The following is an 18,798-nucleotide window of genomic DNA, read 5'->3' as shown; positions in this document are numbered from 1 at the left end:
GTAAACAAAATTTTAAATTTATATCCTATCTTTTTTCTAGGAAGGACTTTAAGTGACCTGCATAGGTATATAAAATAAAAGAAAATAAGTTAAATAGGTAACCTAAAGAAGAATGAAAACAAAGTCAGGGACATAAAAAAAGATGTCAGATAAGGCTAAGAATAGTTCATATCCTTATAACCTATTTACTTGTTCATTAGTGGCTCACGCGTTTAGGTTTAAGTTTTCAGCCCATCCAGTCAGAAAGGGAGCCATTATATTATCCATAAGGTTACAACAAAGCAGTGTTTTTTGGGAGAAGTACAATTATTTTCAACACCATGATCAGATAGGAATTTCTGATTCTGGGGGGTTTCGTAAATAGTTCCATGTATGAGCAGCATTTTATGAGGATTTTATGATGCTGTTTTCTTACATCATCCCTCAACATGGCTCATTATATTTGAGGAAAGCACAATTCATTGTGGGGTGGACAAGGAAAGACTCCTTAGAAATGCCTGTGCTCTGCTGACCTGGCTTGATTCAGGGGTAGGATTAGGTTATTTTAGATTATTTGGAGGAATGACTGGAGTCCATGTTTTTCAGACAATGTTTCCTAAATATTGTTTCTCTCAACTCAGATTTGATAAATGATGGGGCCATTGTGCTTCAGACAATCCTCTTTCATCTGTACCAAGGGAGCAGTTGGTCTGTGTTGCCAGTTGAATAACAAGAATCTGTGCCTGAAAAGAAGGCTGGCCACCTCGGTTAGAAGGCGGAGCCGAGCCTAGAGAGCTGAGCTAAGGGAATTGTATGAATCTGCTTCTCCATGGTTGAATCCCAGTTCCTCTCCATATAATGTGACCACATACTTTTAGCTTGAAAATCTCATGGTAGTTGTAACTAGATAACCAAATTTGTCTTAAGAAAAATTTCAACAAAATAACAGTCGAACTCCCAACTTTAAACTATGTTACACCCTTCTAAGACAAACTGAAATGTACATCAAGGACAACTAACTAAAGGATAATAAAATGATACCCCTATTTATAGAGCTATAGAGGTGTTATAAAAATAGTAACTTTGCTTTCAAAATAGTTGACTTGTAGCCATTCTTTCCAACAATAGTTACCCTGCAAAACCAGCTGTCTATTTAGGCTGCTCCTAATTAGAGGTTTTAAAACCATATCATTTATGATCAAGAGAATACTGGTTTTTCTGTTCTCTTTAGCAGAGGACTGCATGCATTTAGTTACTTCTAAAATAGTGTTGGTAAATTTAAAAAAATCTAAAGAAGGGACAGACCACTTTTTCCCTCTATTCCCTGGTAGAACGCCTAACTGATGCGGTGGCTTATGATGGCAGGTTTTCTAACAGCATGCGTAATTTGAGATCTACAGGGACTTTATAAAACTTTCCCCATAACTGATTCCTGTTCACAGAATCGAAGTCCAAACAAAAGATAATAAAGACTAAACATTTTAACATTGTTTCTGATATTTTCCCACAAAATGATAAATATTGTAATGGTATTCTGTAGTGGAAAAGTTATGTCTGAAGGCAGCCTGCTTCTCTTATAAACCATCAGCCTGAGAAACTCATAGTTGCAGTTGGCCAAGCCAGAAATTGGCATATATTTTGTATGGAATATCCCATCATCTGTAACACGCCAAAACTGGGGAGAGTAAATGGTTGTTCTTTATAAGATAATGACATTGTAAGATCCAGCTAGGTAGAGCCATACCCATGGGGTATATAAAGATGAATAAGTTATTTGGAATTGAAGCCCATCACTAAATGGGTTTTAAATGGCTCTAGAAGCAATGGGTTCATCTCATTCTTTTCAGGGCCACGATATTCTAATCATGTGTACAGACAAAGAGGCTCCAAGACTATCTTCTTGGCTGAAATCAAAGACCGCTTGCTTCTTAGTCTACTCTATCCAGTAATACAATGCGAAGGAAAGCTAACTACAAGATGTTCTTTTTTATTTCATTTCTTTGTGACTTTTTAATTTGATATAATTTCTTTTTTAAAAAATTTTTTTATTGGGGTATAGTTGTTGTACAATGTTGTGTTAGTTTCTACTGTACAACGAAGTGGAGTTCCCTGTGCTATACAGCAGGTTCTTATTAGTTATCTATTTTATACATATTAGTGTATATATGTCAATCCCACTCTCCCAATTCACCCCAGCCCCACCCTGACCCTGCTTTCCCCCCTTGGGTCCATACGTTTGTTCTCTACATCTGTGTCTCTACTTCTGCCTTGCAAACCAGTTCATCTGTACCATTTTTCTAGATTCCACATATACGTGTTAATATACGATATTTGTTTTTCTCTTTCTGACTTACTTTACTCTGTGTGACAGTCTCTAGGTCCATCCATGTCTCAACAAATGACCCAATTTCATTCCTTTTTATGGCTGAGTAATATTCCATTGTATATATGTACCACATCTTCTTTATCCATTCGTCTGTCAATGGACATTTAGGTTGCTTCCATGACCTAGCTATTGTAAATAGTGCTGCGGTGAACATTGGGGTGCATGTGTCTTTTTGAATTATGGTTTTCTTCAGATATATGCCCAGTAGTGGGATTGCTGGGTCATATGGTAATTCTATTTTTAGTTTTTTAAGGAACTTCCATACTGTTCTCCATAGTGGCTGTATCAATTTACATTCCCACCAACAGTGCAAGAGGGTTCCCTCTTCTCTGCACCCTCTCCAGAATTTACTGTTTGTAGATTTTCTGATGATGCCCATTCTAACCAGTGTGAGGTGACACCTCATTGTGGTTTTGATTTGCATTTCTCTAATAATTAGTGATGTTGAGTAGCTTTTCATGTGCCTCTTGGCCATCTGTATGTCTTCTTTGGAGAAATGTCTATTTAGGTCTTCTGCCCAGTTTTTGATTGGGTTGTTTGTTTTTTTGATATTGAACTGCATGAGCTGATAATATATTTTGGAGATTAATCCCTTGTCCGTTGATTCGTTTGCAAATATTTTCTCCCATTCTGAGGGTTGTCTTTTCGTCTTGTTTATAGTTTCCTTCACTGTGCAAAAGCTTTTAAGTTTCATTAGGTCCCATTTGTTTATTTTTGGTTTTATTTCCATTACTCTAGGAGGTGGGTCAAAAAAGTTCTTGCTGTGATTTATGTCAGAGTGTTCTTCCTCTGTTTTCCTCTAAGAGTTTTAGAGTGTCCAATCTTACATTTAGGTCTTTAACCCATTTTGAGTTTATTTTTGTGTATGGTGTTAAGGAGTGTTCTAATTTCATTCTTTTACATGTAGCTGTCCAGTTTTCCCAGCACCACTTATTGAAGAGACTGTCTTTTCTCCACTGTATATCCTTGCCTCCTTTGTCATAGATTAGTTGACCATAGGTGCATGGGTTTATCTCTGGACTTTCTATCCTGTTCCATTGACCTATATGTCTGTTTTTGTGCCAGTACCATATTGTCTTGATTACTGTAGCTTTGTAGTATAGTCTGAAGTCAGGGAGTCTGATTCCTCTAGCTCCTTTTTTATTTTCTCAAGATGGGCTATTCGGGGTCTTTTGTGTCTCCATACAAATTGTAAAGTTTTTTGTTCTGGTTCTGTGAAAAATGCCATTGGTAGCTTGATAGGGATTGTGTTGAATCTGTAGACTGCTTTGGGTAGTATAGTCATTTTCACAGTGTTGATTCTTCCAATCCAAGAACATGGTATATCTCTCCATCTGTTCGTATCGTCTTTAATTTCTTTCATCAGTGTCTTATAGTTTTCTGCATACAGGTCTTTTGTCTCCTTAGGTAGGTTTATTCCTAGGTATTTTATTCTTTTTGTTGCAATGGTAAATGGGAGTGTTTCCTTAATTTCTCTTTCAGATTTTTCATTGTTAGTGTATAGGAATGCAAGAGATTTCTGTGCATTAATTTTGTATCCTGTTACTTTACCAAATTCATTGATTAGCTCTAGTAGTTTTCTGGTAACATGTTTAGGATTCTCTATGTTTAGTATTATGTCATCTGCAAACAGTGACAGTTTTACTTCATCTTTTCCAATTTGGATTCCTTTTATTTCTTTTTCTTTTCTGATTGCTGTGGCTAAAACTTTCAAAACTATGTTGAATAATAGCGGTGAGATTAGGCAACCTTGTCTTCTTCCTGATCTTAGAGGAAGTGTTTGTTTTTCATCATTGAGAATGATGTTGGCTGTGGGTTTGTCATATATGGCCTTTATTATGTTGAGGTAGGTTCCCTTATGCCCACTTTCTGGAGAGTTTTTATCATAAATGGGTGTTGAATTTTGTCAAAAGCTTTTTCTGTATCTATTGAGATTATTATATAGTTTTTATCCTTCAGTTTGTTAATGTGGTTTATCACATTGATTGATTTGCATATATTGAAGAATCCTTGCATTCCTGGGATAAACCCCACTTGATCATGATGTATGAGCCTTTTAATGTGCTGTTGGATTCTGTTTGCTAGTATTTTGTTGAGGATTTTTGCATCTATGTTCATCAGCGATATTGGTCTGTAGTTTTCTTTTTTTGTGACATCTTTGTTTGGTTTTGGTATCAGGGTGATGGTGGCCTCGTAGAATGTGTTTGGGAGTGTTCCTCCGTCTGCTATATTTCAGAAGAGTTTGAGAAATATAGGTGTTAGCTCTTCTCTAAGTGTTTGATAGAATTCACCTGTGAAGCCATCTGGTCCTGGGCTTTTGTTTGTTGGAAGATTTTTAATCACAGTTTCAATTTCAGCGCTTGTGATTGGTCTGTTCATATTGTCTATTTCTTCCTGGTTCTGTCTTGGAAGGTTGTACTTTTCTAAGAATTTGTCAATTTCTTCCAGATTGTCCATTTTATTGGCATAGGGTTGATTGTAGTAGTCTCTCATGATCCTTTGTATTTCTGTAGTGTCAGTTGTTACTTCTCCTTTTTCATTTCTAATTCTGTTGATTTGAGTCTTCTCCCTTTTTTTCGTGATGAGTCTGGCTAATGGTTTATCAATTTTGTTTATCTTCTCAAAGAACTTGCTTTTAGTTTTATTGATCTTTGGTATTGTTTCATTCATTTCTTTTTCATTTATTTCTGATCTGATCTTTATAATTTCTTTCCTTCTGCTAACCTGGGGTTTTTTTTTTGTTGTTGTTGTTGTTCTTCTTCTTTCTATAATTGCTTTAGATGTAAGTTTAGGTTGTTTATTTGAGATTTCTCTTGTTTCTTGAGGTAGGATTGTGGGTCGTCGTGTTTTCATTGTCATTTGTTTCTAGGTATTTTTTTATTTCCTCTTTGATTTCTTCAGTGATCTCTTGGTTATTGAGTAGCGTATTGTTTAGCCTCCATGTGTTTGTATTTTTTACAGCTTTTTTCATGTAATTGATATCTAGTCTCATAACGTTGTGGGTGGAAAAGATACTTGATACAATTTCAATTTTTGTAAATTTAACAAGGCTTGATTTGTGACCCAAGATATGATCTATCCTGGAGAATGTTCCATGAGCACTTGAGAAGAAAGTGTATTCTGTTGTTTTTAGATGGAATGTCCAAAAATATCAATTAAGTCTATCTGGTCTACTGTGTCTTTTAAAGCTTGTGTTTCCTTATTTATTTTCATTTTGGGTGCTCTGTCCATTGGTGAAAGTGGCGTGTTATAAAGTCCCCTACTATTACTTTGTTACTGTTGATTTCCCCTTTTATGGCTGTTAGCATTTGCCTTATGTATCGAGGTGCTCCTATGTTGGGTGCATAAATATTTACCATTGTTATATTGTCTTCTTGGATTGATCCCTGAATCATTATGTAGTGTCCTTCTTTGTCTCTTGTAATAGTCTTTATTTTAAAGTCCATTGTGTCTGATATGAGTATTGCTATTCCAGCTTTCTTCTGATTTCCATTTGCATGGAATATCATTTTCCATCCCCTCACTTTCAGTCTGTGTGTGTCCCTAGGTCTGAAGTGGGTCTTTTGTAGACAACATATATACAGGTCTTGTTTTAGTATCCATTTAGCCAGTCTGTGTCTTTTGGTTGCAGCATTTAATCCATTTACATTTAAGGTAATTATTGATATGTATGTTCCTACCAACATTTTCTTAATTGTTTTGGTTTGTTATTGTAGGTCTTTTCCTTCTCTTGTGTTTCCTGCCTAGAGAAGTTCCTTTAGCATTTGTTGTAAATGGTTTGGTGGTGCTGAATTCTCTTAACTTTTGCTTGTCTGTAAAGGTTTTAATTTCTCTGTCAAATCTGAATGAGATCCTTGCTGGGTAGAGTAATCTTGGTTGTAGGTTTTTCCCTTTCATCACTTTAAATATGTCCTGCCACTTCCTTCTGCCTTACAGAGTTCCTGCTGAAAGATCAGCTGTTAACATTATGGGGTTTTCCTTGTATATAATTTGTTGCTTTTCCCTTGCTGCTTTTAATATTTTTTCTTTGAATTTAATTTTTGATACTTTGATAAATTTGTGTCTTGGTGTACTTTTCCTTGGATTTATCCTGTATGGGACTTTCTGCGCTTCCTGGACTTGATTGACTATTTCCTTTCCCATCTTAGGGAAGTTTTCAACTATAGTCTCTTCAAATATTTTCTCAGACCCTTTCTTTTTCTCTTTTTCTTCTTGGACCCCTATAATTTGAATGTTGGTCCATTTAATGTTGTCCCAGAGGTCTCTGAGACTGTCCTCAATTCTTTTCATTCTTTTTTCTTTATTCTGCTCTGCAGCATTTTTTTCCCACCATTTTATCTTCCAGGTCACTTATCCATTCTTCTGCCTCAGTTATTCTGCTTCATTCCTTCTAGAGTATTTTTAATTTCATTTATTGTGTTGTTCATCATTGTTTGCTTGCTCTTTAGTTCTTCTAGGCCCTTTTTAAACGTTTCTTGTATTTTCTCCATTCTGTTTCCAAGATTTTGGATCATCTTTACTATCATTACTCTAAATTCTTTTTCAGGTAGACTGCCTATTTCCTCTTCATTTGTTTGGTCTGGTTGGTTTTTACCTTGCTCCTTCATCGGCTGCATATTTCTCTGTTTTCTCATTTTGTTTAACCTACTGTGTTTGGGTTCTCCTTTTTGCAGGCTGCAGGTTCGCAGTTCCCGTTATTTTTGTTGTCTGCCCCCAGTGGGTGAGGGTGGTTCAGTGGCTTGTGCAGGCTTCCTGGTGGAGGGGGCTGGTGCCTGTGTTCTCTTGGGTGGGGTTGGATCTTGTCCTTCTGGTGGGCAGGGCTGCATCTGGTGGTGTGTTTTGGAATGTCTGTGAACCCAGTATGACTTTAGGCAGCCTATCTGCTAATGTGTGGGGTTGTGTTCCTGTCTTACTAGTTGTTTGGCATGGGGTATCCAGCACTGGAGCTTGCTGGCCTTTGGGTGGGGCTGGGTCTTAGTGCTGAGATGAAGATCTCTGGGAGAGCTCTCGCTGATTGATAGTACGTGGGGCGGGGAGGTTTCTTGTGGTCCAATATCCTGGACTCAGCCCTCCCACCTCGGAGGCTCAGGACTGATACCTGGCCGGAACACCAAGACCCTGCCAGCCCCATGGCTCAGAAGAAAAGGAAGAAAAAAACAAACAGACAGAACTCTAGGACAAATGGTAAAAGCAAAGCTATACAGACAAAATCACACAAAGAAGCATACACATACACACTCAGAAAAAGAGAAAAAGGATTAAATATATATATATATATATATATATATATATATATATATAAAAGGAAGAGAGCAACCAAAGCAATAAACAAATCTACCAATAAGTACTAAATACTAAACTAAGATAAACATAAAACCAGAATCAAATTAGATGCAGAAAGCAAACCCCAAGTCTACAGTTGCTCCCAAAGTCCACCACCTCAATTTTGGGAACATTCATTGTCTATTCAGGTATTTTTCAGATGCAGGGTTTATCAAGTTGATTGTGGGGATTTAATCTGCTGCTCCTGAGGCTGCACAGAGAAGTTTCCCTTTCTCCTCTTTGTTTGCACAGCTCCTGGGGTTCAGCTTTGGTTTTGGCCCCGCCTCTGCATGTAGGTCGCCCTCAGGAGTCTGTTCCCACCCAGACAGGAGGGGGTTAGAGCAGCAGCCGATTAGGGCTCTCTGGCTCACTCAGGCCAGGGGGTGGGAGGGGTACGGTAGTCATAATTGGGATGCGGGGCGAGCCTGAGGTGGCAGAGGCCAGCCTGATGTTGCAACAGCCTGAGGTGTGCCGTGTGTTCTCCCGGGGAAATTGTCCCTGGGTTACAGGACCCTGGCAGTGGCGTGCTGCACAGGATCCCAGGGGGCGGGTTGGGTAGTGACCTGCACTTGCACTCAGGATTCTTGGTGGCAGCAGCAGCAGCCTTAGCAGTTCGTGCCCATCTCTGGGGTCCGAGCTGATGTCTGTGGCTCATGCCTGTCCCTGGAGCTCGTTTAGGTGGTACTCTGCCTTCTGTGGGCACTCTGGGAAGGAATCCCTTCTCTCTGCGCACCCCGAAACGATGGCCTCTTGCCGCTCTGGCAGGTCTAGACTTTTCCCCAGACTCCCTCCTGGCTATCTGTGATGCACTAGCTCCCTTCAGGCTGCGTTCACGCAGCCAACCCCAGTCCTCTCCCTGGGGTCTGACCTCTGAAGCCTGAGCCTCAGCTCCCAGCCCCCACCTGCCCTGGCAGGTGAGCAGACAAGCCTCTCGGGCTGATGAGTGCTGGTTGGCACTGATCCTCTGTGTGGGAATCTCTCCACTTTGTCCTCTGCGCCCCTGTTGCTGCACTCTCCTCCATGGCTCCAAAACTTCCCTTCCCCCCATCCCCCCTCCCCACCAGTGAAGGGGCTCCCTAGTGTGTGGAAACGTCTCCTCCTTCACAGCTCCTTCCCAGAGGTAGGGGTCCCATCCCTATTCTCTTGTCTGTATTTTTTCTTTTGCCCTACCCAGGTACGTGGGGATTTTCTTGCCTTTTGGGAAGTCTGAGGTCTTCTGCCAGCATTCAGTAGGTGTTCTGAAGGAGTTGTTCCACATGTGGATGTATTTTTGATGTATTTATGGGGAGGAAGGTGATCTCCACGTCTTACTCCTCTGCCATCTTGAAGGTCTTCTCCTGGTTTGTAAGTTTTTAAATGGCATACTGTAACTTCCATGTATTGCCTATATAACATTCAAACTAGTCTATTCTATTTCCCTTTTTCTTTATTCCTTCTCCTCTCAATTTTTCAGTTGCCTTATTTCTACTTTCACAACATATACTGTTTATATTTTATCCTTCCATCTTGCCCCACCTTTATTTTAGTCTTAGATTTACAGTTTAATATATCAGATGCTCACCATCAGTCTTTTTACTGAAGTTTCTTCAGTTACCTCTTGGATGAAGCTCATTTTCTAGTAGATTCCTTAAGAGTACAGTATTCCTTGAGTTCTTAGATGTTTAAAACTGTTTCTCTATGGTCTTGATACTTGAAAGATAGCATAGTTGGATATAAAAATCTTGATTTACACCTTCTTTGTTTGAATTTCCTTAAAATAACTTCTTTTGTTGCTTTTTTATGTAGCTTTTGAGAAGTCTGGTGCAGCCTAATTCTTTTGCCTTTGGATCTTAATTGTTTATTTATTTGAGGGGAGATGCTGAGGAGTTTTTCTTTATCTTTGAAGTCTAATAGTTTTACTTAGCTAAATCTTAGGGCTGATTGTTCTGGGTGAGTTTTCTCAGGTATCTGATGAGTCCTTCTAGTATTTATATTCAGGTCTTTTTATTTTTGTAAGGCTGTCGTGGATTATAGTTTTAGATATTTATTCTGTTTCCATGTTTTTCTTCTTTAGAGACTTTAATTATACATATGTTGGATCTTTGCCTATATTGCATGTCAACCACTTTATTTTTGATCCTTTTTACTTCCTTTTTAATCTCATTTTTATTCTTTTTGGTGGTTTTCTTGTATTTGTTCAATACATTTATATTCGAATCTATCCTTCTTTGGGCACCATGAAATTTAGTCTTTATTTCTGATGTGATTTTGTCTTTTACTTTTTTCCTGAATTCAGTCACTTGTGTTTCATTTCCTTCCTGCTTTTTGTTCATTCTGTTCTTATTTTGAATTTCTAACTCAAGGTGTTTTCTTTATATTCCAAAGGCTTTTTTGAGGATATTTATTTGTTTATTGTCTTACAGGTTTTTCCCCCCCATTTTGTGTTTTTTTTTTTAAAGTGGAGTTTTTCACAAGCAGAAATGTTTTGATTATAATTTTCTGTTTCTGTTTTTAAATGAACACTCCTTTGTTTATTAATTCCACAGACAGAATTGGTCATTTGGGAGGGTCAAGAAGATTTCTAGGTTAAGAGGGCCTTCTTCTGTCACTGAATGAAGGGCAGTTTCTTTTAAAGGATATTTTTGTTTTTGTTTTTTTGGTGAGAGTGGGAATGAATTCTGTATTCTTCTATTTTGGGTACTCTTTTGACTTGTAAGATCTTGTCTTTCCCCTGCACTTGTTTTTCCTGTCACCACTTAGTTTCCAAAGAACACCTATTCCTTCCTTTTTATCCTCTTCTTTCCCAGAAGCAATGCCTTTCTCATACTACTACCTGCACTCTCCTTTGTGGCCCCAAAGCTTCCCTCTCCCCCTACCCCCTGTTCCCAGAGGGGAAGTGAAGGGGCTCCCTAGTGTGTGGAAACTTTTCCTCCTTCACAGCTCCCTCCCAGAGGTCCCATAGAAGTCTCACAGACTTTTCATCCTTTGCTTGTAGTCAGTACTCTGATATACCAGGTCTCTTTTTCAGTATTTTCATACTTAAGGTGGAATTTCTCTTTCTGGGAGTGACTCTAACTCACGATTGGGCCCTTTGTTCCCTCTTCTCTTTCACAGGGCTCTTCTAGAGCCCTCTCAGTCTCTAGAATGACTTGTGGGAGACTGAGAGAAAGCTTTGCTGGAATTTGGTATTTATTTTTCCATTAAAGGGTAATTTAAAGTTTGTAGTATTCTCTGTCTTCCAGTGGTGATGACAGCATTGGTTTTATGTTGTTTTATTTGCTTTTCCAGTTGATCTGAAGAATATTTTGGAGAATGTGTGGAGAGATTTGGATTTAAGGGGCCACCGGTATCCTTGAACTAGTTGGAAGTCTAATCTGTAATAAACTCTTAAGTGCTAACTTTCCCACTCCATATCTCTGCTCATGCCATTTCTTCTACCTGGAACCCTCTCCCCTCTTCTTTTCTTCAGTTTCTATATTCCCTTCTTTCATGATCCCCTCAACTGAAGGTAAGTTTTCTTCTTTCTAAATTCCCATACTCTCTTTCAGGAGGAAATATTGGTAGGAGTTTGGCACAGTTACTCTGGGGTCAGGTTATCTAAATTCAAATCTCAGTTCTGCTATTTACCATCTCTGTGCCTTTGGGAAAGTTGTTTAACCTCTATGTGTATAAGCTGCCTTAACTGTAAAAATGGGACTAACATCATGGATTTGTTGTGAGACTAAATGGGTTAATGCATATGGAGAACCAGCACAGTGGCTGATACACACAATAAGCATCTATCAAATGTTAACTGTTACTTAAGTTTACCTTGTGACATTTATTATATACTCTCATATTTTTGTTATATTAATATAGGGTGTAACTCCTAGATTAAATACATATTAAGGGCAGAAACCATGCCTTATTCAGAGTACCTGTATTCTCTTTGGTTAATATGATATCATTTGCTTAGCTTTCCCCTTATTGCTGATTGTTTACATTTAGTTATTATTATTATTATTATTATTTATTTATTTTTGCGGTATGCAGGCCTCTCACCGCTGTGGCCTCTCCCGCCACGGAGCACAGGCTCCAGACATGCAGGCCCAGTGGCCATGGCTCACGGGCCCAGCCGCTCCGCGGCATGTGGGATCTTCCCAGACCGGGGCATGAACCCGTGTCCCCTGCATCGGCAGGCGGACTCCCAACCACTGCGCCACCAGGGAAGCCCCTGATTGTTTACATTTAAACAACCAGGAATGCTGTGCCGCCACTGTCCTGGACACTAGGAGTACAAAGATGAATGAGACATAGTCTCTCATGATACACACATGCATAATAATACATACATAATATTACAATGCATAAAATGTAGTTTGAGGTATTTGCAGGGAACTGTGGGAGCCCTGAGGAAGTACAGTAATGACTGATTTTGCCCAGAGTTGCTTGCCCACATTAATGAAACAGAAACAAAGTTTCAAAAAAATCTGATGAACTAAGAGCCTAATTTTGTCTTCTCTGAGGCATTCTTGCAGGTCTGGTTTTTCAACTTCAGGCTTCTAGCTTAGAAGCCCTGTGGGTGGGGAAAGGAGAGAGAGAAGGCAGAGTGACCACTGAAAATGGAGCAAAGAAGGAATATTTGAATGAGGGGCATGTACTTACTTTCCATAGCAAAGGAGCAGAGAGTGGGGTAGCAAAGGACTCAGGATGAGCTGTCTTCTTACTGGGGATCCTTTTCTCTCCAGTGAGCTCAGCATGGGTTCAACCTGCCTGTGGTTCAAACTGTGAACCCTTGGATGGAGAGAAGGGGACCTAGAGTGAGAGTCCCTCTCTTACCAAGATGGAATTGAACTTAACCAGTGGGATGTTTCTGTGAGCAGAAGGAATTGCAGACCCACCATAATTGTAACATTACATGTTCATGTATGTATGCATGTGTGTGTGTGTGTCCTTTAAAAAAAAGCAGAATCATATATGTACCATTTTTCATCTTGCTTTTTTATTTTATTTAAAACATTTTTGGCTTTACAGTATTCTGTGGACATACTTCTGTATCAGTTCCTATAATGCCATCTCCTTCTCTGAGGGAAGCATAGTATTCCCCTGTGTGGAGGTTCACAAATTTATTAACTTGTCCACTATGGAAGGATATTTAGGTTTTTTTTCCCCTTCAAATTTTTGTTGTTATAGACAATGCTACTTTTAATATACTTACATATATTATGTTTTGCTGATACCCAGATGCACATTTTTTCACATTTTAATACCTATGAATTTTTATAAGTGTTATACAGTCAGGTGGCTGCCATGAACATAATTGTCATTACTCACGTATGTATCAAATTGGTCATAGCTACTTACAGTGTTGCTACTTTTATTTAGTTTTGGACATTAGTGACATATTAACATTTTGCTTACTAAAACTTTTTCAGAACTTTTCCAATGATTTGACATTGAAACAAAAAGTTATTGTGGGGCTTCCCTGGTGGTGCAGTGGTTGAGAGTCCGCCTGCCAATGCAGGGGACACGGGTTCGTGCCCTGGTTCGGGAAGATCCCACATGCCGCGGAGGAGCTAGGCCCGTGAGCCATGGCTACTGAGCCTGCGCGTCTGGAGCCTGTGCTCCGCAACGGGAGAGGCCACAACAGTGAGAGGCCCGCGTACCACCAAAAAAAAAAAAAAAAAAAGTTATTGTGTATGTAGAAAAACATGGAAATAGATCAGCAATGTATAAAAGCAAGTGTCAGCATCAGAATGGCTTACAAGAAGAAGAAAATAGAACATTTAAAAGAAATACTGCCTCACCAAGACTCAGGATAGAACATAGGTTGTGGAAATATACACTGATATCTCTTAATTGAAAAGTGATTGGGAATTGTTACATACTGAATATGGAGAAATTTTAGTAGTGTCTCAATCAATTTTTTGATTTTTCTTTTATTATATATTATAAAATTTTAATGTTTCTATAGGTTTGAAAAAACTCTTTCAACCAGTATAAAATAATTCTGAGACAAGAAAATATTCATGACAGAGTTTACTTGGCAGTATTTTTTCTTTCTTAATAAAACAGAATAATAGTGCATCTTACAAGAATGGTATCTTAGGTCTGATGAAATGTACTGTATCTTTGCATAATTGGGCAGGATATTTCTGTAGAATTAAGTCTTAAGAGTGGAATTACCAAGATAAAGAGCCTCATAAATTCCTCTCCACAAAGACTGTATCAATTTACACACACACCTGTTTTCCAACACCTTCACCAATGCAGGATATTCCAGTTTTTTAATGTTTGAGAGCCTAATAAGTGAAAAACATATTTTATTTTGGTTTAATTTGTACCTCTTTGCTTATTGATTGTCCTATTACAGTTTTCCTGTGAATCACTTTTTCTATTTATTGCTCCTTTTCATGTGTTGTTGGTGGTATTTTTCTTCATGGTAATTGTTGTTTAGGTATCAGGGCCATCAACTTTTTCAAATATGTTACAATTATTTTTTCACACTTTGTTGCTTGTCTTTCAAACTTAGGTTGTTGAATCGTTTGCCCTAAAGAAAATTTAAGATTTTATTTAGTCAAATTAAAAAAAATTTTTCCTAGTTTTCTTATTATTTCTTTCCTAACCAAGATTATAGAACTGTTTTCCTATATTCTTTTCTAGTATATTTTTTAACTAAAAATTTATTACAGTTGCAATCATTTTTGCCTGTATGTCAAGGTGGGGATCTAATATTAGTTTATTTCTATGGATAACTATTTCCCAACTCAGTTTATTTCCCACTGATTTGAAAGTCCACCCCTATCTTATATAAATTCCGATGCATAGATAGATTGGTTTCTGGGTTCTGCTCTGCTCCATTCACCTCTTTGTTTATTCCTTTGCTAGCAACAAAACTAGCAATTTAGCATTCTCAATTCACCCCAGGGAGTGGGGGGGCAAAATCAGCTAAACGGGCAAAAATTGCTTCTCGAGGGGTGGAACAATTCTTTTCTTTTAATTCTATTCTTTTAATATATGAATCATAGGGCTTCCCTGGTGGCACAGTGGTTAAGAATCCGCCTGCCAATGCAGGGGACACGGGTTCGAGCCCTGGTCCAGGAAGATCCCACGTGCTGTGGAGCAACTAAGCCCGTGCGCCACAACTACTGAGCCTGTGCTCTAGAGCCAGCGAGCCACAACTACTGAAGCCTGCATGCCTAGAGCCCGTGCTCCGCAACAAGAGACACCACCACAACGAGAAGACCGTGCACCGCAGTGAAAAGTAGCCCCCCATTGCCGCAACTAGAGAAAGCCTGGGCACAGCAACGAAGACCCAACACAGCCAAAACAAACAAACAAACAAACAAAACCCAGGAAATTAACACTAAATATATATATATATGAATCATAGACAAACATATAGTAAATAAGAAACATATACATACCTGTGGTATTAAAATTTTATAAAGTGTGAGAGATTAGGGGAAAAAATGTTTAAAAAGGCTCCGTGTAGGGCTATAATGAAAAAAGGTTAAGAAATACTGTCATAATTTTATAATAGTTACTGAAACCTGGTTATGTCCTGTTTCAATATTTTTATTTTAATTTTTTCTTGTTATTCTCATTAATCTTCCCCCCAAAATTTAGCAGTAATTGTGTTTTTGTTCATTGAGCGTGCCAAGCTGATTCCTGCATGTGGGGTTTTGACATTGGAGCCCCCTCTGTCTGACCCCTCTTCCTCCACTCTTGATGCTCACTCACTCATCCTTCAGGTCTCTGCTCACATATTACCTCAACAGAGGACCTTCCATAACCATCCTTTCTATTCTTGTATGATGCTTTTCATAGTCTTTACCAGTACACAAAATTATATATATATATACTTAAAAAAATAAATTTATTTATTTTATTTGTTTATTTTTGGTCGTGTTGTGTCTTCATTGCTGTGCGTGGGCTTTCTCTAGTTGCGGCGAGCAGGGCTACTCTTTGTTTCAGTGCACGGGCTTCTCATTGCGCTGTCTTCTCTTGTTGCGGTGCACGGGTTTCAGTAGTTATGGCACGTGGGCTTCAGTAGTTGTGGCTCGTGGGCTCTAGAGCACAGGCTCAGTAGTTGTGGTGCACGGGCTTAGCTGCTCCACAGCATATGTTGGATCTTCCCGGACCAGGGATCTAACCCGTGTCCCCTGCATTTGCAGGCGGATTCTTAACCACTGTGCCACCAGGGAAGCCCTATATTTTTAAAATTTATTTTTTCACTTGTTTATTTTCTGCCTTTCTCACTAGAATGAATTCCATTAGGTGCAGGGACTTTGTTTTCTCACCACTTTATCCTTAGCCCCAAAGCATGCCTGGCACATGGTGAGAACTTTCTATTCACTGAATAATGTGTAAACTTATCACGTTCCAAGAAAGTCCATTGGAATCACCATTGGAAGTACATTCCACTTACAGGTTAATTGGTGGAGAATTGATATCTTTTCACTTTTCAATCCTTCCATTCAAGGATGTGGCATTTTCTCTTTGTTGTTTTATTTTATGTCCTTCTGGGGGAAAAAGATCTTCTTGTAAGTCTTGGACATTTCTAGTTACATTTATTGCTAGGTATCTGAAGTTTGTTCATGGTTTCTTCTCTTGTGAATAGAAATCTTTTAATTTTTCTATTATATTTTATTTGTGGTTTTAGTTTATTTGTGTCAGCAGGCCTGTGTTCATTGTGGGGTCTCAAAGGGAGGATCTATTTCCTTGCTCTTTCCAGTTTCTAGACCCTGCCTACATTCCTTGGCTTGTGGCCCCATCCTCCATCTTTAAAGCTCATCAGTTCAACCTTCAGTTCTCTCTGGCCCTGATCTTCTTGTCTCCCTTTTTTAAAGACCCTTGTCACTGCATTGGGCCCATCTGGATAATCCAGGATAATCTCCCTATTGTAATCACATTTGCAAAGTCTTTACGCCATGTAAGGTAACATGGTTACAGATTCCAGGGACTAGGATGTGAACATCTTTGAAGGGACCGTTATTCAGCCTACCATACTTGTGCTTACAGATATGTAGAAAACGATTAGTTTTTCTATGTTCTTGTCTTTGGGTGCATTTTGCCAAACTCCTATTATTTTTCTGTCGTTTTCAAACAATTGCATATTTGTTTTTCAGTTTTTTTTTTTTTAATTTACTGTCAGTTGCATAATTTGTTCCCTTTCTTTCTGGTATTTATAGCTCATTTTTCTCCTTGCGTCGTTCTGCATTGTCTAGAATCTCCTGACTAATGCTAAATAATAGCTGTGAAACCATGCATCCTTGGATTGTTCTTAACTTTGCTAGAAATTGTTTTACCACTGAGTGTGGTGGTTTCTAATAAACATTCTTTTAAATCAAGGAGTTTTTATCAAATTAAATCCTAGTTTGCTAAGATTTTTAGGCAGGAATGTACATTAGATGTATTAACCATTATGATTATAAAAGTGACCATATGGTTTTTCTCTTTCAATCTATTAATAGCTTTCCTAGTAATGATCATCTCTGTATTCCTGGAGTAAATCTCCCTTGTTTATAGTGTATTGTTCTTTGAACGTACTGCTGACTTCTATTTGTTAATATTTTATTTTTGTATTTATATTAATAAGTGAATTTGGCATAGTGTGTTTAGTAATTGGTTGTGCCGTCCTTGTACACGTTGGGCATTGTGGATTATCCAGTCATACTGAGTGAATTGGGAAACTTTCTACCTTTTTGTATGGTCTGGAACTGTTTAAATACTACTGAAGTTATATGCTTTTTGAAAGTTTCATAAATGTGAGTTTCCTTGGGCCACTACTACTTATCTCTAAAACCATCTTCCTTACCTTCCTTAAAGATTGCTTTATCCTGAATCATCCACACTTTATTCCTTACTCGGTCTTACAGCATTTGAAGAATAGCTTGTGACCTGTGGAACAGGTTTTCTCTGGGCAAAGCTGCCCCATCCATAAAGAGGGGTCACATCTATCAACTAGGCTTCATTCATAGGAACCTGTTGGTCCAGGGGCTTACACAATAAAGGTTTGGCTCCCATGAGATTTTCTTTTTTTTTCACATGCTTTGGGAGTTCTTTATCACTTATTAATCATCACAGTGTTCCTATGAAACTTCTTAGCAAGTCTGATGTATTATTTTCAGTTTAAGGACCGGGATCATCGTTGAAGGAAATTACCTTTGATACCAGAGTTTTGAATAACCAGTCTTTTTAAAAATTTATTTTTTGTTGAAGTATAGTTGAATTGCAGTGTTGTTTGAATAACTAGTCTTTATTTTAAAAAGCTTGGGGGAATGTGCCTCTGTACTATATGGTACCAGTACTGACCTATCTTTTGGATTCATTACCATGAAATTGAGCAGAGATCACTGAATGCTTCTTTGATCATAAGAGATGAGGAAGCCCAAACCAAGAGCGACCACTCCCCCCTTTTCATCATGAAAAGCCTGACTGCTTGAGGTAGCCTTTTTCATTTCCTCAAGGAGTAATTCTCAGTTCTCTGCGGAAATGTTACTCTCAGCTCAGAATTTCAAACTGATGCTTGTTTGTCTAAATGAGGTTGTCCAAGGCCAGGACAATGAGTCGCTGTTTTAGCTTAGCAAACCAAGGGAATTTGCAGTGGATCGACTTAACTAATTTTTTAAGAAGGATTCTCAGACTGGGTATCTTTTGATTTTAAATCTTTCATCAGGACTGTGTTTACATAAATATAAAAATGGTGTTTCTTGGACTGCTACCACTTATTTCTAAATTAAAATACTGCTGAAGTCATCCGCTGTAAATGCTTATCCTTGGAATATTGTTCAATTAAAAGGTAGTATTTTGGTATAAGGTGTAAGTTGATTTCTCATTCTTTTCCCCTTGCAGTAAAACAGACCATCAGTAACATTTCAATATTTAATGAAACCTGCTTGAGATGGAGAAGTATGAAGACAGCTGATATAGAGGAGATGTATTTAGTAAGTTACTGAAAGTTACTCTGTTTATAGGTGTTTGTCTTGTGTGGGAGGTTCAAAAAATATCAACAAACCAAAAAAACTACTTATATAGCTGCCGTTATCAGTGGAAGATTTATAGTGACAATTGCAGTAAGAAACAAGAAAGTGGGAACTTCTGCTGCATATTTGAAGACAGAGACCTTGGGGATTGATGAGAAAATCATG

The 18,798-nt window shown here is 38.3% G+C and overlaps 1 protein-coding gene across 8 annotated transcripts in view; it reads left to right on the top strand.

Annotated features, from left to right (window-relative positions):
* Positions 1-18,798, top strand: part of SUSD1 (sushi domain containing 1) — a 130,567-nt gene that overhangs the window by 70,086 nt on the left and 41,683 nt on the right. For all 8 annotated transcript variants that reach the window (XM_089913588.1, XM_022579035.3, XM_089913587.1 and 5 more), the window contains one exon: positions 18,503-18,594. In XM_089913588.1, coding sequence (XP_089769714.1) covers positions 18,503-18,594 — 92 coding nt within the window. The remainder of the gene's footprint in view (positions 1-18,502; positions 18,595-18,798) is intronic.

Source organism: Delphinapterus leucas, chromosome 6 (genome assembly GCF_059928025.1).
Source record: "Delphinapterus leucas isolate spDelLeu-1000000601 "Yukka" chromosome 6, BTC_Dleu_Yukka2, whole genome shotgun sequence".
NCBI classification, from domain to species: Eukaryota; Metazoa; Chordata; class Mammalia; order Artiodactyla; family Monodontidae; genus Delphinapterus; species Delphinapterus leucas.
Note: the sequence above shows the minus strand (reverse complement) of the source record. Positions and strands in the feature narration are given on the sequence as shown.